This window comes from Bubalus kerabau, chromosome 2 (genome assembly GCF_029407905.1).
Source record: "Bubalus kerabau isolate K-KA32 ecotype Philippines breed swamp buffalo chromosome 2, PCC_UOA_SB_1v2, whole genome shotgun sequence".
NCBI lineage: Eukaryota > Metazoa > Chordata > Mammalia > Artiodactyla > Bovidae > Bubalus > Bubalus kerabau.
The window spans coordinates 178,456,879-178,479,637 of record NC_073625.1 but is presented as its reverse complement, the minus strand read 5'-3'; the positions used below and the strand labels follow the sequence as shown (position 1 = coordinate 178,479,637).

Here is a 22,759-nt window from a genome sequence, read left to right as displayed (position 1 = left end):
AGATCCTGAAACAATAGACCACTTTCCTGAGGCATGAACTGGTTTGCATACCTTTTGAAGCTGGGATGGGGCACTAGTTACTAGCAGCAAGTGATGCCAGCAACTTGTTTAGCAGCCATGTCCTGGCTCTGCCTTGCTCTTTTGTTCAGATCACATACAAGGGGATTCTCTTGAAATAATCTACTGTAATTGAGAGACATGTCATGTCAGTTTGCAGTACCAGTATCCCCTAAAGTGCAAGCCCCTGTGGTGGTAGTCAAAATGATGGTCCCCCAGTGATATCCACATTCTTTTTCAAAAAACATTTATTTGACTGTGTGGCTTGTGGGTTCTTAGTTCCCTGACCAGGGATTGAACCCCTACCCCCTGCATTGGGAGCACAGAGTCTTAACCACTGGACCACCAGGGGAATTCAAGATGTCCATACTCTAATTCCTGGAAACTAGTGGATATGTTACCTCCTGTGGAAAAAGGGATTTTTTTTTTCCCACATTAAGATGTGATTAATGTTATGGGATTTTGAGATTAGGAGATTATCCTGGATTATTGGATGGGCCCAATCTAATCATATGAGTCCTTCAAAGCTGAGAAGCTTTCCTGGATCCAGGGAGAGAGGGATGGGAGGACAGAAAAAGAGGCAGGAAAAATTTGAAACATGAAAGGGACTTAACCAGCCATTGTTGGCTTTGAAAATGGAGGAAAGAGGGGCTGTGCGCAAGAAGGTGGGGCCTTTGTCCCAGCAAATGGAAATGGCAAGAAAACAGTCCTCTCTGGAGCCTGCTCTTCAAGCCAACGCCTTGATTTTAGCTCAGTTAGACCTGATTCAGATTCCTGACCTGTGGAACTGGAAAATAATAAATCTGTGTTGTTTTAAGATACTGCCTTTGTGGAAATTTATTACAGTGCAATAGAAAATGAACAGGCCACAAGAAAAAGGGATCAGCTTTGTGAATGCAGCTCTGTGCAAAAAATGTTGCTCAGCTAGTTTTGCCACACTGAGCACCAAAATCTTAATAGTCAGGTCACAGTCACCCAGCTCAAGTTTTTGTTGGAAACACCATCCAAGAGGCTCTACCCCATGGGCCTTCTTGAGATACTGAGTCAGACGGTTAAAGGAGATTAATTCTCTATAGTGACAAGAGCATACCTATTCAGAGGAACCAAATGACCAGAGGATATTCCAACATCTCACTCCAGCTCCGGGGAGAATTCTCATCCAGTGGGGCTGAGCAAAAAACTTCCCCATTTTGTACCCTCCTCCCTGTGGCTAATGTGTCTTTCCCATTCACACTACAAGCTTACTCTCCCCTTCCTCCTTGACTATATATATATATTTTTTAAGTACTTTTTAAAAGTCTTTTTTGAATTCGTTGTAATGTTACTTTTGTCTTACATTTTGTATTTTTTGGCTGTGAGAGCTGTGGGATGTTAGCTCCCAGACCAGGGATGGAACCTGCACCCCTTGCCTTGGACAGTGAAGTCTTAACCACTGGACCACCAGGGAAGTCCCTTAACTGTATTCTTTGTTTTTGTATTTGCTTATTTACATCAGGGAGAGTGTCTATTAACTGGTTTCTTCAGGGACTTGACTTCAATACATATTACTCCTGGCTGTTAGATGACATTTCTTGTTAATGAGATTGCTGGGTGGATGATTAAGTTTTGTTTTTCTCCATTGAATTGCCTTCTAAGGACCACGGTGTGCCTTCTCAAACAACTGGAGGGGATTTTAAAACCTTTCATAGGTGAAAGGAGTCACTCTCGCTTAGAGTTGAGCTGAAACTAGAGTTCCCTATTTAGTGTCCTAGCATAAAACGGATCCTTCCTCATGTAGTACCACCTTAGTTGTGGTTTTTTTTTTTTTAATTTAAAATTTTGGCTGCACGGCATGTGGGATCTTAGTGCCCAGACCAGGGACTGAACCTGTGCCCTCTGCCTTGGAAGGTAGATTCTTAACCACTGGACCATCAGGGAAGTCCTCTTCCATACTTTCTGTGTAACCCAATTAAACATACCCTGGCATCAGTAGTTCACTGGCATTACTGATTTTCCATCTCATTCCCAATGTGTGTGTGTGCTACATAAACTACAGTGAAACAAAGATAGAATTTGGAATATACTATACAAGTGGAATAAAGATATTGAAGATGTTGCTCATAGGGCTCAGAAAGAAGCAGTAATTTTCATTTTAATATAGGAATGAGACAGTATTTTGCCCATAGTGGAGTTAGATTTGGAATTTCACAGCTAGGTGAAGACAGTTACACGAGTGCAAACTGTTGCATAGCATAATGGAGTGACCTACAAGCTGGGACATCTCTTGCCGTTGTCCTGCCTGTGTGCCCTTCATGAAGAAAGACATATCCAGAAATTCAACCTCAGAGTGTCTTCCTTAAAGCCTTGGTAAGTGCCCTAATCATTGGGACGGCTAATCATTAGGTCTCCCTCTGTAAACAGGTCTCCCTCGCTGATTTAATTGACTGCACTCCATTATACAACTTTTTTCCTGGATGCATTTCATTTTGTTTGAGTTTATCCTATCATGGTCTTTTAAAATGTATCCTGTCATTCAGATAATCAGAATTAATGTTATTTTTTTAGGTGTGATGACACTGTATTTTTTAACTGAAATTTTGTTGTAATTCTAGATTTTTATGCAGTTATAAGAAATAAGTGGGCTTTCCTGGTGGCTCAGATGGTGAAGAATCTGCCTGCAATGCAGGAGACCCTGGTTCAATCCTTGGGTCAGGAAGATCCCCTGGAGTAGGACATGGCAACCCAATCCAGTATTCTTGCCTGGAGAATCCCATGGACGGAGGAGCCTGGCAGGCTACAGGCCATGGGGTCGCAAAAAATTGGACATGATTGAACAACTAACACTTTCACACTTTTCATAAGAGATAACACAGAGGGACTTCCTTGGTGGTCCAGTGGCTGACTCCACCCCCACAATGCAGGGGGCCCTGGGTTTGATCCCTGGTCAGGGAACTTGATCTCACATGCCACAACTAAGAGTTTGCATGCCAAAACTTAAAAAAAAAAATCCTGCATGCTGCAACTAAAAAAGATCCCTCGTGCCCAACTAAGACTTGGTGTGCTACTGCTAAGTCACTTCAGTCATGTCTGAGTCTGTACGACCCCATAGACGGCAGCCTACCAGGCTCCTCCGTCTATGGGAGTTTCCAGGCAACAGTACTGGAGTGGGGTGCCATTTCCTTCTCCAAAGACTTGGTGTAGCCAAATAAATTAAAAAAAAAAAGGAAATAATACAGAAAACCCAGTTTCCAGAATGGTATTTTGCAAAACAATAGTATAATACTACAACTAGAATATTGAAATCCTTAGTATTGACAAAATCCGCACATCTTTTTCAGATTTCCCCAGCTTTACTTGCATTTGTTTGAGAATGTGTATGTGTGTGTGTGAAGGTTTGTATATTTATCACCACAGTCAAGATACTGAACATTTTCAATATCACAATGATATGTCTTGTTGCCTTTTTATAACCTCACCCACTCTCACTACTGTGCCTTTCCCCACTCTTCCTAACTCCTGGCAACCATTAATCTCTCAAAATCTAAAATTTTGTCATTTGAAAATGTTATAAAAATAGAAATATACAGTATGTAACTTTGGGGGTTTGGCTTCTTTCAGTTGGTGTCATTCCCTGGAGATGCATCCAGATTGTTTTGTGTAGTTTGTTCCTTTTTCTTGGATATACCATATTTGTTTAACCATTCACCTGTGGGCATCTGGGCTGATCCATTTTGTTTATGGACATTTGTTGTGCAGACTTTGTGTGATATAAATTTTCATTACCTTGGGATAAATGCCCAAGAGTGCACTTGCTGGGTTGTGTAGTAATTTACAAGTTTAGTTCTGCAAGAAACTGCTGAACGATCTTCCAGTGTGGTAGTGCCACTTCGTTCCCACCCAGCGATGGATGAGGGATCCACTTTCTCTGCGTCCTCACCAGGGTTTGGTTTTGTCACTGTAAGAATTTTTAGTCATTCTGATAGCTGTGTGGCACTCTCTCATGGAAGTTTTAATTTGCATTTCCCTAATAGCTAATGATATTGAACATATTTTCATGTGCTTATTTGCCATCTGTGTGTGGTTTTTTGGTGAAATGACTCTTCACATCTTTTACTCATTTTCTAATTGAATTGCTTGCTTTTTTTACTGTTGGGTTTTGAGTATTCTGTATATATATGTTCTAGATATAAATCCTTTGTGAGATATATTGTTTGCAAATGTTTTCTTCTAGTCTGTATCTTGTCTTTTTATCCTCTTAACAGGGTCTTCGTGGTGCAAGAGATTTTAATTTTGATGATGCCTGTTTATAAATTTTTCCTTTTATGGATCATGCTTTGAGTGTCAAGTGTAGGAAATCTTTGTCTGGCCCTGAAGATTTTCTCCTATGTTTTTTCCTAAAAGTTTTAGACTTTCACATTTTACATCAAGTCCATGGCCTACTTTGAGTTAATTTTTGCTAACATGTGAGATGTAGATTGAGGTTTTTTGTTTGCCTGCAAATATCCAATTGCTCTAATATTGTTTGTTGAAAAGGCTATCCTTCCTTCAGTGAATTGCTTTTGCACCTTTGCCAAAAATCATCTGAGCATATTTGTGTGGGTCTATTTCTGGGATGTCTATATTGTTTCATCAATCTATGTGTCTATTGCTTTGTCAATACCACACAGTCTTAATTATTGTAAGTTTTAAAATTGGGTAGATTGAGTTCTCTTACCTTTTGCTTTTTCAAAATTGTTTTATTCTTGTTCCTTTGCCTTTTCTCATAAATTTTAGGAAAAGCTTACCTATCTCCACCAAAAAACCTTTCTGGGTTTTTGATAGGAACCCTGTTAAACGTATATATCAATTTGGGGAGAATTACCGTTTTAACTATGTTGAGTTGTCCAATCCATGAGCACAGTATACCTCTCCATCTATTTAGATTTTCTTTGAATTATTTTCACTGGCATTGTGGTGTTTTCCCCATAGAAAGATACGTTTCATTAGATTTACACATGAGTTTTTCTTTTGGAGAGGGGCAATGATTGCAAATAATATTTTAAGTTTCTGCATATAGGTGTTCATTGCTAGTATTTAGAGATACAACTAATTTTTTAATGTTTATCTTGTATCCCATGAACTTGCCAAACTCTATTAGTTTTCAGAGGTTTTTTTGGTAGATTCTGTGGGATTTCCTACATAGCCTAACATGTCACCTGGAAATAGAGGGAGATTTATCACTTATTTTCCAAGCTGTAATGTCTTTCACTTCCTTTGTTTGCCTTATTACAGTTGCTAGAACTTCTAGTACAATGTCGAATAAAAGCGATAAGTGTGGGCATCCTTGCCTCATTCTTGATATAGGGAAAAGCATCCAGCCTTTTACCAGTGAACAAGATGCTAGCTGTAGGTTTTTTTTTTTTTCCGGCTATGCTGGATCTTCACTGATTTGCGTGGGCTTTCTTTAGGTGCGGTGAGCAGGGGCTGCTCTTCATTGCAGTGCCTCTCACTATGTGGCTTCTCTTGCTGTGGGCACAGGTTCTAGGTGCACAGATTTCAGTAGTTGCGGCTGGCAGGCTTGAGAATTTGGGCTCAGTAGTTGTGCTGTATGGGCTTAGCTGTTCCACGGCATGTGGGATCTTCCCGGATCAGGGATCAAACCTGTGTCTCCTGCATCGGCAGACAGATTTTTATCCACTGTGCCACCAGGAAAATCCAGCTGTAGGTTTTTTATAGATGGTCATTATCAAATTGAGATAATTCCTGTTGTTCATAATTCAAAGAAACGGTTTCTTTTTTTCTTTTTGTTTTGTTTTAAAATTATGAATGGGTGTTGAATTTTGTAAATGCTTTCTTGGTGTCAGTTGAAACAATTATATGATTTTTCTTCTTGATCTTGTTGATGTGGTGGATTACATTAATTGATTTTCAAATACTGAAGCAGCCTTGCATACCTGGAATAAATCCCATTTGATCAGGGTATATAGTTTATACAACACCAAATTTGGATTGTATTTGTCAAAGATTTTTGCATCTAAGTGCCTGAGACATATTGATCTGTAGTCTTTTGCTTTTAAAAATATGTATACAATCTTTGTCTGATTTTGGTATCAGGGTAATACTGACCCCATAAATAAATTTTTTCCTCTTTGATTTCTGGAAGATATTGTATAAAATTGGTACTACTTTCTCTTTAATTATTTCATAGTTTGTGGTGTTGTTCAATTGATAAGTAGTATCCGACTCTTTGTGACCACATGGATCGCAGCATGCCAGGCTTCCCTGTCCTTCACCATCTCTCAGAGTTTGCTCAAACTCACGTCCATTGAGCTGATGATGCCATCCAACCATCTTATCTTCTATTCCCCCTTCTCCTCATGCCCTCAATCTTTCCCAGCATCAGACACTTTTCCAATGAGTCAGCTCCTCACATCAGGTGGCCAAAGTACTGGAGCTTCAACTTCAGCATCAGTCCTTCCAATGAATATTTGGGACTGATTTCCTGAATGGACTGGTTGGATCTCCTTGAAGTCCAAGGGATTTTCAAGAGTCTTCTCCAGCACCACAGTTCAAAACCATCAATTCTTCAGTGCTCAGCTTTCTTTATGGTCCAAGTCTCACGTCTCACATTCGTATTCTCCAGTATAATTATCTGGGCCAGGAGATTTCATTTTTGAGAGTTTTAGAATTATGAATTCAAGCTTTATGTTTATAGTTTTAAAATCCCCACATATCTGACTAGAGAAATGTTTTGTCTACTTCACCAGAGGCAGCATGTCAGAGGGGACTACGCCCTGCCCTCCTGTGCTATCTTATTGCAGCTGGCTCTTTTCCCTTTCTTCCCTTGGGTGACGACAAGTATAAGGGTGGGGAGGGCAGGAAGCCTCCCTTGAGGGCACCCCAGGTGTTTCCTCACAGGCCAAGCCCTGGATGCTGAGGGTGAGATTGGGCTACATCACCAGGATCCTTCATTAGTGCCCACAAGGGCACTAAGTGGGATGTTCCTGGCAGCCCCCATCCCCTCATGGTTACAGGACTTGATAACGAACAGCAGGTGCCAATTTGGAGACAGACACAAGGATGAAAAGTCCCAGGCGAGGGTCCCAGCCTCATACACACTGTGCTGTTGATGTTATCACATCAACTGTAACAGCAAAAGGAGGCAGGTGTTGGGCATTAAAAGAGGAGTATGTAAAAGAGGGGAAGACCACAGTAGGAGATCCGGAGTGGGGCTGCGAAGTCCTTATAAGGGATCAGCTTCACAGATGATTCTGTGAAGAATCACAAGAATCAAAAATCAGCTTTGATTTGGTGTGCAAGCTGTAGACCCACTGTGTGCACACTCTGGGCACACAGCTGCGTAAGCAGATGCTTGAGTCTCATCTGGCTCAGAGGCCTGCAGGCTGTCTGGGGTGGAGTCTCCAAACTGGCTTGGTGCCCTTCTGTACTGGACTCCTTCCATGGCAGACCTGAGCCTGCACTTCCCAAACAGCAGCTGTGCCCCGTTTGGCCATTTTGGGGACACAAAGGAATTGCTCTGATAGCCGAGGATGGCAGTAGCAAGAGAGGGTGGTGATGAGAAGCCGGCAGGAGCCGATATGGGTTTGCCATGTAGAGGTGGGGAGCTCAGGTTTACGCAATGTGTTTACGGTCACAAAGTCAGTGGCAAAGTCCAAACAAAGTCCAGGCCTGCATCGTGACCAGTGTGACACAAGGGTTGTATAAAACGTGCTTCAGTTTTCTCACTTGTACAACAGAGAAACTGATGGTCCTTATGTCCCAGTATGGTCATGAGAATTAAATGAGAAAATCATGTGATAATTGAGCTCACGGCATAGATAGAGCTTGGTAAGTGCTCAGCAATATTGTTGTTCAGTCGCCCATTCATGTCTGATTCTTTGCAACTCCATGGACTGCTGCATGCCAGGCCTCCCTGTCCCTCACCATCTCTCGAAGTTTGCCCAAGTTCATGTCCATTGCATCAGTGATGCCATCCAGCCATCTCATCTTCTGATGCCCTCTTCTCCTTCTGCCTTCAATCTTTCCCAACATCAGGGACTTTTCCAATGAGCTGACTGTTTGCATCAGGTGACCAAAAATACTAACCATTATTAATGTCAATAATGTTAGCTATTATTATTAATAGTAACTGGGTTTTCCAGATGGCTCAGTGGTAAAGATTCAGCCTGCAATCCAGGAGATGCAGGGTATGTGGGTTTGATTCTTGGGTCAGGAAGATCCCCATGGAGAAGGGCATGGCAACCCACTCCAGTGTTTTTGCCTGGAAAATCTCATGGACAGAGGATGCTGGCAGGTTATATTCCATAGGGTCACAAAGAGTTGGTCACGACTAAGCACCCATACACATACATATTAATATTAATGTTAATATGCTAATCACCAAAGGGAGAATTACAATGATGATAGCAATATTTAGCATGAACACAAATATGGTAAAATTAGAGTTTCTTCTAGTTCCAACCAGTCCATCCTAAAGGAGATCAGTCCTGAGTGTTCATTAGAAGGACTGATGTTGAAGCTGAAACTCCAATACTTTGGCCACCTGATGCAAAGAGCTGACTCATTTGCAAAGACCCTGATGCTGGGAAAGATTGAGGGCAGGAGGAGAAGGGGACGACAGAGGATGAGATGGTTGGATGGCATCATTGACTCAATGGGCATGAGTTCGGGTAAATTTCGGGAGTTGTTGATGGACAGGGAGGCCTGGCGTGCTGTGGTTCATGGGGTCACAAAGAGTCCGACATGACTGAGGACTGAACTGACTGACTAGTTCTTAAGCATGTTTGACTTTTCGTTAGAAACTAACCTGAAGCTGTGGCATTCCCTGAGGTGAACTCGCCTTGTCAGCTTGTCTGTCTCCTTGGTCCCAGATGGAGTGGCTGTTCTACCTGCCCCTCAGAACCTCTCTGTACAATCAACCAACATGAAGCACGTCTTGACATGGAGCCCAGTGATTGTGCCTGAAGAAATAGTACACTATTCTGTCGAGTACCAGGGGTGAGCATTTGTTGTTGTTGCTGTTGTTTTGTTTTTTAGTTTCTCTCCTTTAGGCAGTAGTTGATGCCTAGAGGCACAGCCCTCATTCCAGAGCTCAAGAAGGCTTTGTGAACCCAGAGAAAGATGATTTCCTACGATCTGCCTCCTCTGTCTTCACGGGCCCTAAGAGAATTGAAGCAACAAGGGAAGTTGTCCCATGGATTTGGCAGTGAACTCTCTGGGAACACAAAAGTATATAAACACATTTTCGTGAAGTTTCTTTCCAACAGTGAGTCAGTTGTCTAAAGCTGAAGAAAATCTTAAGATGAAATGAGTTTGGCTCTGACTTGAGGAAGAGAAATTATTTGGAGGCTCAGATATTTTACGGGTCGGGGAGACCTCAGTTTTCCTGACAGTACACTTGCCCCCAGGAGCCAAAACAAATTGTGACCCTATAGGTCAGCTGGTCCTTCTCCAGGTGTCCAGGCCCTCAGAACTGTCAAGGAGTGACAGGGATGCAGAAGGTACTCAGTAAAACTCACTAACAATTCATACAAACCAAGCAGCTACAGGCGTAGACATTCTCCTAGGCTCAGGGGTACAGACCACAAAGTTTCCAGGCAGAAGAAGATTACATTTAGAGGAGGAGATGGTAAAAACTTGAAGAAATAGTGCACTAGGTCTGCACTGTCCAACGTGGTAGCACTAGACACGGACAGCTATTTATACTTAAATTAATCAGAATTAAATTCAAAAGTCTGTTTCCTAGTCATATGAGCCACATTTCAAGTTCTTAATAGCCATCTGTGGCTACCAGCTACTGTATGCTATGCTATGCTAAGTCACTTCAGTCATGTCCGACTCTGTGCGACCCCATAGACGGCAGCCCACCAGGCTCCCCCGTCCTTGGGATTCTCCAGGCAAGAACACTGGAGTGGTTGCCATTTCCTTCTCCAATGCATGAAAGTGAAAAGTGAAAGTGAAGTCGCTCAGTCGTGTCCGACTCTTAGCGACCCCATGGACTGCAGCCTACCAGGCTCCTCCGTCCATGGGATTTTCCAGGCAAGAGTACTGGAGTGGGGTGCCATTGTAAAACAACATGAATACAGAAGGTTTTCACCATCACAGGAAGTTCTATCAGGCAGCACTGCTGTGCATAAGTTCAGATAGAAATCAGTTCTAGGAGGGAGCTAAAATCCATTGCACAGTGAGTTGGCTCTGTGGCAGCTTTTTATCTGATGGTTAGGGAAGGTCTGTCTGAGGATGTGATATTTAAGCCAATATCTGAAGGACAGGAGCGGGCAACCAGTGTGAATGCTGGGCACTCACACTGAGGGCAGGGCACTGAGACACAGCAGCATGTTGCCAAGTTGGAGGAATCATGAGGAGGCCTGTGTGGAGGGAGCATCACCTTTAGGGGCGGAGCAAGAAGGCCAGAGATTCTTGTTGGCAGGGGGAGAGTATGCATTCCATTCTAGGCTCTTTGGAAGTCACTAAGGAGAGAAATGCTCTGCTCTGCTGAGTGACAAATGGTTTGAAGACTGGCAGGAAGGGAAGTAGGAAAATCTGTCCGGAGACACAGCAAGGCAAGGAGTGACAGTCGCTGAGACTAGGGTGGTGACCGTGCAGATGGAGAGACCAGGACAGAGCAGGGTTGATGCCTGAGGCTCCCTGTCTTTGGAGAAGGAGTCAGGAAGAAGGGATGGTTGGTGACGGAGGAGAGGGAAGGAAAGGAATGTGGAGCAAATACTTCTTTTCCTGGCCCATAAAAAGTTAGCGGAGGAGGCGGTTACTTGAAACCGTCATTGAGCCAGGGTGGAAGGGCCTGGTGTGACGCTGTCCCCTCCTCTCTTTGGCCAGGGAGTATGAGAGCCTGTACACGAGCCACATCTGGATCCCCAGCAGCTGGTGCTCATCCACTCAAAGGCCTGAGTGTGACATCACGGAGGACATCACCGCCACTGTGTCATACAGCCTCCGGGTCAGGGCCACCCTGGGCTTGCTGACCTCGGCCTGGAGCACTCTGAAGCACCGCTTTAACCAGAACTCAAGTAAGGCCCTTCTCTTCTTACTCCCCTGTCCCCAGCAGCCTCTCCTGCAGCAGCTGTGCTCACTGAGACTGTTGGGATTCTCTTCAGCATCAAATGAGTCTTACAAAGTCAGAATGCTGCAAACATAGACAACCCTAACTGGTCTGTTGAAAACATTGCCAGCTGCTTCCTCTCTCTCATTTTGAAATGAGACTTTGGAAGTTATTCCTGACTGTCTCTGGAAGGAAAAGTGCTCTGGAAGTGGGTAGAGGCGCTAGGACGGCCTCTCCCTACCATGATCACACATCATTAACTCTTAACACTGCCCCCCATATGAGGCCCCATCTTTGTTGCCTGTGTAAGCATCTTCTTTGGCAATAGGGTCTATACATGATCACAGTGACCAAAAACAGCCCTTTGGAAATAAATAACTTTTCTATAGCAATGGAACCTGGCAAACGTATTGAGAAAGAAGTTAGGGAAGAATCTGGATTGGTGACCAAATCTAGAGTGCAAACAATGCCCAGTGTGTAGCAGGGTGTGAGGGGAAAGAGCAGGAGCAGGGTCTGGATGGCTGGGGCCGAGGAAGCAGCTGGTCACACAGTGAAGGGCTTCGACATGAAGTCTCATCAGATCAGTAGAGGAGCGTCATGGAAGAGGAGGGGATCTGGTCCAGGTCTGTCTACAGAACAATCGCGCTGGCTGTGGTGTGGAAAGTGAGCTGGAGTAGGACAGACCTGCAGGCCATGGGAAGAGTGAAGAGAGGGCTGTAACATTCCAGCTGAACCAGGGTGGATCGTGATCCTAGAAAAGGGGGAGGCATAGGAAGGAGAGGACAAATTCTAGAGACATGGTTGAGTTAGAAGGGACAGAGCTCGGTGACCAGTTTCCGTGAGACAGAGGTGGGGGAGATGGTGATGGCACCCAGCTTCCAGATGGGGTTAGGAGGAGTGCCATCCAAGGAAGAGGACCCAGGAGGAGCGGCTGATCTGAGGAATAAGAGATGCTGCTGGCTTTGGGCTCTTTGAGGTTGAGATTCCTATCAGACATCATCCCATGGATGTCTGATTGGCAGTTGGGAATCAGGCCCTGGGACTCAGACAGGTCACAGACACACAAAATGAAATTAATAGCTAATGGCTTGAGAGCAGGTGAGGGTGTCCAGGGACGAGATATGAGGACAAATAGAACCAGGCTAGGATTCTGGGAAACCTAGGGTTTGAAGAGAATGGAGGACAGGGAGAGAGTCAGAGAAGGAAGAACAGACGAGCTGCTGCTGCGCCTGAGGGAGGCCCCCAAATAGGTCCTCTTGAAAGTGGTCTCATGGAGCAGGAGGAGCGGGGATGTTGGGCAGGCTGCCAACTGGGGGATTGAGTGGAGGTGCAAAGACAGCTGTGGGCGATGATGTGACCCCCTGGGACACACAGGAAAGGCAAATGAAAGGTCTTCGGGGACCTGTATTCTCTGGGTGACAGGTGACCCTCTGCTGGGAGTGAGGACACGGGGAGGTTGGGGCAGCCTCGAAATTAATGGAGTGAGTCAGAGCTTCCTGAGAAGCATGGGGGTTGGGAGAAACCAGGAGGGTTAGAAGGTGAGGGAGCCCCTGCTGGAGGAGGTGAAGGTAGAGCTGAGAGAGAACTTGGTCCTCCAGAGACAGACAGATGGGGTTCAAATCCCGGCTCAGCCACTTGAGTGAGAGGGGCAATGGCTTGCCTCAGTGGGTGGTTGGGGGTGAGATGAAAAGTGTAAATGCTCAGGGCAGTGCTGCCTTGTAATAGCACTCAGCTATTCATATTATTATTATTACCCCAGGGATATGCCCAGAGTTGAGAGCCAGCAAGCAGAAGAAGAAGGGAAGAACTAGGGGGCGGGAGTGGGACCATTGGAATGGATGTGTGTTTGTGTTAGTCGCTCAGTCGTGTCCGACTCTTTGCGACCCCACGAACTGTAGTCCACCAGGCTTCTCTGTCCATGGAATTCTCCCGGCAAGAATACTGGAGTGGATTGCCATTCCCTTTTCCAGAGGATCTTCCTAACTCAGGAATCGAACCCTGGTCTCCTGTATCACAGGCAGATTCTTTACCGTTTGAGCTACAGGGAAGTCCTTTTGGAATGGATACCAGTAGGAATTTTGGTGCAGGATGTGGGCTCCTCTGCTTGCCGTCTCTCCCATGGCACTGGCAGGACATGGTGGAAGCAGTGGGATCCCAGTGCCAGGCCCTGGGGTAGCCGGAGGGGCACTGGAGGCTGCTGTAGCTCTGCCTCCACCCACAGTGCCTGGGCAGCACCAGCACCACCTCCCTCTGGCTCCTGGAAGCACAGGGTTCCAGCCAAGATCATTGCTGGAGGCTGGCAGCTGTTTTTGGAAAGGCAGGCATGGGGCGTTTGGAGATAAGGAAGTGTCCACACAGCTCTGAGGGTGGGTGTGTGCAGAAGCAACTTGTGCTTGAAAAGGTAAGTATAAACAGGAAAAGGGCTCGCTGCTGAGGAGCTGAGGAAAGGTGTCTCCATACCTGCCCCAGAAGCAGAGGATGAGGGTCCTCACGCTGGTGGACCCAGCTGCAGAGCTGGGAGGAAACTGAGACTCCTCAGGGCATGATGTCTGCTTTTTGGCCTTTGTAAAACCCCACCCCAACTTCTCCTCAGACATGAAAAATCTGGTTTTAAGGTTGTCTTGGAAAGGATCCCCAGTTCTTAAAGGGAAGCCTGTTGAGAGCAGAGGTTCTTAACCTCAGTGCAAATTCAAGTCACAGGAGAGCTTAGAACCCCTGATCTCCGGGACCCATCCCTAGAGTCTGATTTAAGTGATCTAAGTGCATCCTGTTCCTTGGGAGTTAAAAATCACCCCACACAACAGAGTCTAGAAACGTGGAAAGACATGAGCTTCAAGTCTGGCCATTCACTGGGTGACTCTGGGAATGTCACGTAACCTCTCTGAGGCTCTGCTATGTCATCTGTAAGTAGGAGTAATATTTACTTTCTGAAGCTTGCTGGTTGGATTAAATGAGATGAGTATGTAGAGTACATAGGAGAGAAGTTCCTGCCCCAACATTGTCAGAAAATCATCTGAACTGAAATGACATGTGGTCATTTTGTCTAATTCTATTCTCTACATAGATGGAGATCAGGGGATCCAATTCTAATCATGTTTAACTTAAAAGTGGAGGAGTCAAACATCTCCTTTCTTACTGGAGGTGTTTCAGAGGCAATTCTAGTGGTGCTGTGTGCTCATATGAAACCTCTGATCTGGGTATGTTTTGCACAGTTGGCCCCTGACTTCCCAAGTCCTCCTGTCCTCTTTCCAAGCAGCTCTTTAGATGCCAGGAAATACTTTGTTCTCTGAAAACTCCCTGCAGGAACTGCCTTTCTGTTGAGTGTCCACTGACCCCGGTGCAGGAGGATTTAGCCAGAACACACTCCCAAGCCACAGCCCACAATTAGGGTGGCCCTTCCGGTCTTGCAGTGTCTGGATCTGAGAGGAAGGTCTGGATCCATCATCAGTAGGCAGGGACTGAAGACTGTCTGTGTGGGCTCTTTGGTTCCTGGTCTACTAAGTGGAAAGTATCCATGGGGCCTGAGGGGTCTCTCTGTTTTGGATCCAATAACATGAAAGATGGTGTTTGTGCTTAGGCTGTAATTACTAGAGCTGATTCTTGGAATTTGTAAAACCCTCTGACTTTCCATAAGGCTATGAGATGAAGACTCCTTGGACTGGGACTAGAAAGGCCAACCCATCCACAGGCTGCTGATCTGCTGATGTTTGAAAGTTAGCAGCAGATGGTATATGTCACTGATCTATGTGAATTGTACTATATGGCTGTTGTTTGTTTTTTTCATTTGCTCGTCATTCACAAAGAGTTTGCTGAGCACCTGCTGAGTATAGTGCTTGCTTCTGCATGCTGTGAAGCCGCATCAAAACCCCTCCCCTCCCATGAGCCTGGCGTGTTTCCACTGATGGTTTGGTCATGGTCTCCCTGGACAGAAATCAGTCCTGTCTGGGACTGGCTTTGACTCTCCCCTTGTCTTGCCAACAGCCATCCTCACCCCGCCTGGGATGGAGATCACCATGGACGGCTTCCACCTGCTTATTAAGCTGGAAGATCTGGGGCCCCATTTTGAGTTCTTCGTGTCCTACTGGAGAAGGGAGCCCGGTGCCAAGGTGAGACTTGCAGCCTGGGCCTTTGAGTTAGACTTTGGAGAAGCTCTGAGAGCTGGATGAGGAAGGCTGGCCCCTGCAGTGCCTGCTGTCTGGGGTGGCCGGAGGATGAGCAGGCCTGGGTGAAATGAGGGAACACAGGGATGGGTGTAGGCTGACAATGCTGGCAGCATCAAACTCAAAGGACTGCCTTCGTCCCACCCAGACTTTAGCTGGGAGCCGTCTTAGGACATATTCGCTGAAGTAGAGGGACCACCTCCTGGCCTTAAACTCTGTCGTAGTTGGATCCACAATACTTGTGCAATGCATTTCTTCTCTCCCATCAGCATGTCTTCTCAGCCATTCTTCCTGCTGTTTAGGGGCAGCAGACAGGGCTGTTGCAGATCAATTGGATGATTTCATAAGTATACGAGGCTGGTCCCAGCTTCTTGAGGGTGTGCATCTGGGCTGGGTGCAGAATTCTGGGCAGAGAGCCAGGAGCTAGCTAATAAACAACCCTAATTATGAGCCAATGGGCCACCTGGAATGCCTAGATGGGGGACGGCCCCTCCCTGTGGGGTGGGTGCTGCAAGCCAGGCTGGGTGGGAGGTTAGCTCTCTCAGAGGGAGTGGCTGAGCTGCAGCAGCAGAAGGCGTGAAGCGTGGGTGCACCTGTGGAGCCCTGTCCAAGCTGAAACGGTGATAAAACCCACTCGAATCAGCGCAGGGAAAAGTAGGCTCTGTCACAAGGATTGCTGTTGTTTAGTCACTCAGTTGTGTCTGATTCTTTGCGCCCCATGGAATATAGCCCATCAGGTCAGGCTCCTCTGTCCATGCGATTTCCCAGGCAAGAACACTGGAGTGGGTTGTCATTTCCTTCTCCAGGGGATCTTTCTGACCAGGGATCAAACTTGCATTTCCTGCATTGGCAGGAAATCACCACTGAGTCACTAGAGAAGCCCTGCCACAAGGATTAACACGGTGCTGTCGAGGGCTCTCACAGAATCCACGACTGGAGCAGGCCCAGAGCCAGGCTGCTGCACAGCCTCACTCACCCAGAGGCCCCCATCTGCCTGGGGAGCCCTTGCTTCCCCCTGGGGGTCCTCTCTATGAGCTCTGTCTGTGGCCCTCACCCCAGCTTGCCCTGACCCCTCATCACTCCTTCCTGTGAGTGCCTGTGGTTGCGACTGACTCCCCTCACCGTGTCCTCTCCCCTTGGTCCCTGCTTCTGGCTGCAGGTTTCAGTTCCTCAATACCAGTTCCCAGGACAAGAAATCTGACTGGTTCTGCTGATTTTATCAGGCCAAGCGTAGGGGTTGCCAGATGCTGGCTGGCCTTTGATAGACCCTTCTCCAGCCAAGAGTACCCCTGAGCTAATGCCAGGACATGTTCCCCAACACACTCCCCTGGAAGGGGAGTAGCTGTGGTTCCTAGCATTTACTCCTGCTGGGTCAGGGCCCAGTGGTAAGGCCTGGCACTGCGAGTCGGGCAGATGCAGTCGTGTGGGAGCAGATCGGGGCCTGGGCTGCAGGGAACAGGCAGGTCCCTCAGGTTCTTTGGGAGAGGACTGCCTGCCCTGAGTCACCTGGACTTGGCCCAGACAAGCCTCCACATGTCTCAGGGGGTGGCAGAGGTGGCGGGCTGTGCAGATGGACGGACAGACAGTGGATGGGTGGATGCGTGAGGAGGCACTGCCCACTGGCTGCAGTGCTCCTCTTCACTGACCCTCTGGAAGTCGTGGCCGGGCCAAGCACCCAGTCAGCTTTCTGTCCAAGTATGAGCCTATCAGAGAGGCCTCCCCGAGCCTTTCTGCTGGTGCCTCCTCGTCACTCTCTACCTGGTGGTCCTGCTCCAGGATTCCTCATAACCCTCATCACCACCTGATGTGTGTTATCAATGGTCCGGCTACCTCATATATGACATGAGCTCTGCGAGGGCAGGAACTTTTTGTTCTGTTCAGTGCTGGGTGCCCCTGTTTTGTTCAGTGCCTACGACTGTGCCTGGCACACAGTAGGTGCTAAATAAATGAGTAATTGTTAAAAAATGAGTGAATGAATAAATGAAAGAATGAGAGGAACATTATGTAAGCATGCTGGAAAGGAAGTATTGACAGCTTTCCTTCCCTCCTCCTCCCCTTTTCCTGGCCTGCTTCACTCAGGGTGTGACTGTTCTCTGGTTTCCTAAAGGAACACGTCAAAGTGGTGAAGCCCGGGGTCCTTCCCGTGTACCTGGAGACGGTGGAGCCCGGAGCGGCATACTGTGTGAAGGCCCGGACGTTCGTGAAGGCCATCGGGCGGCACAGTGCCTTCAGCCGGACAGAATGTGTCAAGGTGCAAGGTAAGGCAGCCTGCCTGCCCCTCCTGGGGGTGCACATGCCTGCTGCTTCCTCTGGCTCTGAGTCTCCCCTTGGTTTCCCTGATCTGCTCCCCCAGGCTGCATGGGTTCCGGTGGTGAAATTGTGCTGTGTTCTAATCCCCACCCCAACCCTGAAGTGAAAGTCCACCCTCACCTCACCAAGGGGGGGTCCCTTGGCAGCTATCTGGCACACTTTCCCCCTGAAAGCTTCTGAGGCCTGAGGACAGACTGTGAAAAGCTGGTTGACCAGGTGGCCGCTGCCTGTGAAGCAGGGGCCAATGCAGGTGAGGCGGCTGGGGCCCCTGAAGGTCAGACCTTGTGAGGGGTGCCCACTGTGTAGCACAGCTCTCAGCTGGGAGGGGCCTGATGGAAAGTCTGTAGAATCCTCTTCTTTTTTTCCCTTAAATTTTTTATGGTCTACAAACCTACAATGAAAAGAAACAAAATGAAACCCTACATCCCATGATTCTGCCATACAGACACTGCTAGTGATATTTGTGTATAGCTTTTTAGTTTTTAAAATATAATTTTGAATATTTGGTACATATATATTTCAAAAAATATGATAAGAATTTGGAATTGGCTTCCTCCTCCTCTTCCTCATCCATGTCATTCCTATCCACTCCCCCATAGGGGTTAGCTCTTTGTATATCTTTCTGAAAACTTCCCAATGCATTTACAAGTAAATGGGAATAAATTATTATATATTTTTCTTCTTTTTAGCACAAATGGTAGCATACTCTGTGCACTATTCTGGATCTTTTTATAGATCTTCTGGATCTATAAAGTCTTTTTCACTTATACATATTATAGATTTTTTCATATCTAAAAAAGAATTTCTTTAACCTTATTTTACTAGCTACCTAGTTTTCCATTGTGTGTTGTATACCTATAACTAATTTAACTACCCCTCTATTGAGGGGTGGGCTTCCCTGGTGGCTCAGCAGCAAAGAATCTGCCTGTAAGGCAGAAGACACAAGAGTCGGGGGTTTGATCCCTGGGTTGGGAAGATCCCCTGGAGGAGGGCGTGGCAACCCACTCCAGGATTCTTGCCTGGAGAATCCCATGGACAGAGGAGCCTGTCAGACTATAGTCCATACAGTCGCAAAGAGTTGGAGATGACTGAAGCAACTGAGCTCGCGTGCACGGTATTGAGAACTATTTAGGATTTTTCCTGATATTTTGCTATTATAGCCAATGCTCTCATTAGTTACCTTGTACATAGATCACTTGCTGGTGTATGTGAAGGATAAATTCCTGGCAGCAGAGTTGCTGGGTTGAAGGGATACACATTTGAATTTTGACTGCTGTTTCCAAATTATCCTCTAAAGGGGTGTTATCCTTCATGTAGACATATGTTCCAGTTGTATTATACATATGTTTTGTGTCTGCTTTTTCACAAATATCATATTAAAACATTTTTCATGAAGACTTTCTGATTACCATTTTATACTATTTTTTAGAACCATGTAGGTCAAGCTTGTTAAAAAAAAATTCAAACAACAGAGAAGTATGTAGAGTAAGAAGTGTGCATATGTGTGTATGAGCTCAGTTGCTCAGTCGTGTCTGACTCTTTTATGAGCCCATGGACTATAGCCGGCCAGGCTCCTCTGTCCATGGAATTTTCCAGGCAAGAATCCCGGAGTGGGTTGCCATTTCCTCCTCCAGGGGATCCTCCTGATCCAAGTTTTCCATTCTCCCCACACCATTGAGGAGGTTTCCTTTGGCAAGTGTGGTGTTTAATTTTGCAATCATCGTGTGAGGCCAGAACTCACCAGCACAGCTGGGACTGTACTGCGCTTTCTGCTCCGCACCACCCTCGCCGTCACTTGGTATTGCTATTGTGAACGCCTGTTCACGTCAGTACCTATGGATCTACCTCGTTTTTAAAGCTGCATAACAAGCCACTGTGTGGATGTGTCAAAATATGTGTAACGGAACCCCGTAACTAGGTATATTCTGTGCTTTCCAGTGTTTTGTGACTGCCACCCAAGCTGCAGTGAACAAGCTTGTGTATATTATGTATGCTAATTCTCATTGTATTAGTGGACCTCCTGACCTGCCATGCTGATATTTGATGATGAAGTAAATCATCCTCTACTTGGGGATATTTAGGTCATTTCCATCTGCTTTTTAAAGAAAATTATTTAGTTTTTGTCTGTGCTGGGTCTTCCTTGCTGCATGTGGGATTTCTCCAGTTGCGCCAAGCGGGGGCTATGCTCTACGTGCGGTGCTCAGGCTTCTTGTTGCAGTGGCCTGTCTTGTTGCAGAGCACGGGGGCTTCAGAATTTGCAGCTCGTGGGCTCTAGAGCACAGGCTCAGTAGCTGTGGCACATGGGCTTAATGGTTCAGTGTCATATAGGATCTTCCCAGACCAGGGATCAAACCCATGTCCCCTGCACTGGCAGGTGGGTTCCTAACCACTGGCCTACTCCCGGAAGTACCCATTTCCATCTGCTTTTGAAGATGATGTTCATTTTCACTGATTCATTCATTCATTCAGTGAATAATTACTGAGCACTGTCACTGGGATATAGCAGACAAGTCCCTGCCCTCACTGAGCTTACCTTCTAGTTGAGTAGACGGACAAGTTAGCAAATGCGATGGTTTCCCGTGGTGGCTCGTACTACGAGGGAACACACCAGAGCATGCTGGGGTGGAGGGAGGTGCAGGTGTGCTGCAGTGGGCTCCGCGGACAGCTGGTTATGAAGCTGTGGCTCTAATCTAGACGTTGCTGTGAACTGCTTTATATGTATGCTTTGTCCTCTTTGGAATTATTCTTTGGAATCTACTCACAGGAGCGGATGAATGAGTCTGAACATTTGTGTATCTCCTGATGCACGCTGTGTGCTCAGTAACTCAGTAACTCAGTGACTCTTTTGCAACCCCGTGGACTGTACCCCACCAGGCTCCTCTTTTCATGGGGTTTTCTAGGCAAGAATACTGGAGTGGGCTGCCATTTCGTTCTCCAGGGAGTCTTCCTGACCCACAGATTGAACCCATGTCCCCTGCATTGGCAGGCAGAATCTTTACCACGGAGCCTCCTGGGAAGCCCCGTCTCTTGATGTGTACTGCCAAAATAGTTTCCAAAAGCACTGAGGAGACCCTCCCAGCTTCTCTGCAGCTGCATCAGCTGTGCCACCCTTCACACTGTGGGTGAGCAGCCCAGCTCAGAGGGGCTACACGAACAGGACGGAGAGATGGGAAAATAACCCATCCCCCACTTCCACATCTCCAGATGCTCAGACTTGGCACTCTCTGATACATCACTTAGTAGCATTTGGAGCACGGCCCTCCCTGTGCGACCTGGGGTAAGTCACTTAACCATTGCCAGGACTTGATACATCAGAGTTATTATGTGACTGTGTTCTGAATTCAGTATTTTCCTCCATAATACAGATCAACGCCAAGAGAAAATTGTGAAACACACTTTGTTTTCAGTTACCGCCCAGCTCCCTTCTGGGCTGTGCTCTTGGGCGCCGCCCCCTCATCCTGCCTAGGGGCCTGGCTCTCTGCCTTCCTTCTGGCAGTGATGCCAAGGTGTGTGCAAACACAGCTAGTGTTTAATGCACGAGGCTCCTCCCTTTTCCTTCTCAAGAAAAAGACTGTAATCTTCCTTGGCTTTCTGGAAACCAATCTGGATTCTAGAAAAACGATTGAATGGTGGTCACTCTTGTCCCTGGGGCATATGTCAGGTCTCAGGGTGCCGGAGTCTGCTCTCTTGATCCGTCTGCATGAGCCAATCCCGGGAAGGCCAGGGAGGCCCAGGACTGGTGAGCGAGTTGGTCTTCAGGGCTGTCTCCTAAGCCGGTTCCTGTCTTTCTGTTTTCAGGAGAGGCCCTGCCTCTGGCGCTGGCCCTGTTTGCCTTCGTGGGCTTCGTGCTTATCCTGGTGGTGGCGCTGCTCTCCGTCTGGAAGATGGGCCGGCTGCTCCAGTACTCCTGCTGCCCCGTGGTGATGCTCCCCGACACCTTGGTAACTGCTCTTCTTCCTTTCAGTGTGACGCGCTGTCCAGATGTCGTCTGGGCCTGAGTGGGGCATGGACCTCCGCTTTGTGGGTTTACAAGCATTTGCACCAAGAAGGGAGAAGGACCTCCCTTCTAATCAGAGGAGCTGGGAGACCACTCTTCTGGGTGGGGGTTGGCCTCCCCCAGGCTCCCATCAGGCCTCTGCTGCTTGCATTCCCCCTAGGGCCTGGCACAGCCAAGGCAGCAGGTGTGTAGCCCAGCCCAGGAGCTCGGCGTTCCAGGAATCATGCACAGTCTCACCCTGAGGACTGGCATGCCAGGCCTTCTTGGCCCCCTCCCATCATTATAACAGCAGCTACATCCAGAAACATGTTCCAACACAACAGAGTCAATTCATACACCAAGAGTATCCTGGGTTCTTGGGGTGAGGTGCACGTGTGTGAGTGTGGGGCATGTGGACAGTGCTTTGCCTTTGGCTGGGGCAGGGGAACTATCCGCACCTGCCCAGTGACTGACTACCCAAGGTGAGGGGTCCCCACAGCTCACAAGCCAGGAGGACCCTGGGCCATCGATCTGAGTCTCCCAGTGGGGGCAGGCCTCGTGTGCTTTGCAGGGGTTGGGGAAATGCAAAGCAGGCCTCCAGAGCTCTCTCCGTGCTGCATCTGTACAGAACTTTAGGAGTACAAGGAAAGCCATCAAATGACAAGCGCTCCTAGGAATCCTAATGCATTCTGTTCTTGTTGCTGTTCAGTCTCTAAGTCATTTCCAACTCTTTGGCACCCCATGGATTGCAGCATGCCAGGCTCCTCTGTCCTCTGCTATCTCCTGGAGTTTGCTCAAATTCATGTCCATTGAATCAGTAATGCTATCTAATCGTTTCATCCTCTTTTATTAATTTTTTTTTTACTTTACAATATTGTATTGGTTTTGCCATTACATCAACATGCATCTGCCACGGGTGTACACATGTTCCCCATCCTGAACCCCCTCCTACTTCCCTCCCCATCCCTTTGGGTCATCCCAGTGCACCAGCCCCAAGCTTCCTATATCCTGCATCGAACCTGGACTGGCGATTCATTTCTTATATGATATTATACATGTTTTAATGCCATTCTCCCAAATCATCCCCCGCCCCCCCACAGAGTCCAAAAGACTGTTCTATACATCTGTGTCTCTTTTGCTGTCTCACATACAGGGTTGTTGTTACCGTCTTTCTAAATTCCATATATATGCATTAGTATACTGTATTGGTGTTTTTCT

The 22,759-nt window shown here is 47.0% G+C and overlaps 1 protein-coding gene across 3 annotated transcripts in view; it reads left to right on the top strand.

Annotated features, from left to right (window-relative positions):
• Positions 1 to 22,759, top strand: part of IL20RB (interleukin 20 receptor subunit beta) — a 40,569-nt gene that overhangs the window by 9,618 nt on the left and 8,192 nt on the right. For 2 of the 3 annotated variants that reach the window (XM_055569588.1, XM_055569587.1), the window contains exons 2-6: positions 8,907 to 9,033; positions 10,873 to 11,063; positions 15,077 to 15,201; positions 17,363 to 17,513; positions 21,364 to 21,506. In XM_055569588.1, the coding sequence (XP_055425563.1) occupies positions 8,907 to 9,033; positions 10,873 to 11,063; positions 15,077 to 15,201; positions 17,363 to 17,513; positions 21,364 to 21,506 (737 nt within the window). Of the gene's footprint in view, positions 1 to 8,906; positions 9,034 to 10,872; positions 11,064 to 15,076; positions 15,202 to 17,362; positions 17,514 to 17,608; positions 17,991 to 21,363; positions 21,507 to 22,759 lie in introns of those variants that run through there. The other variant, XM_055569589.1, reaches the window with a different exon arrangement.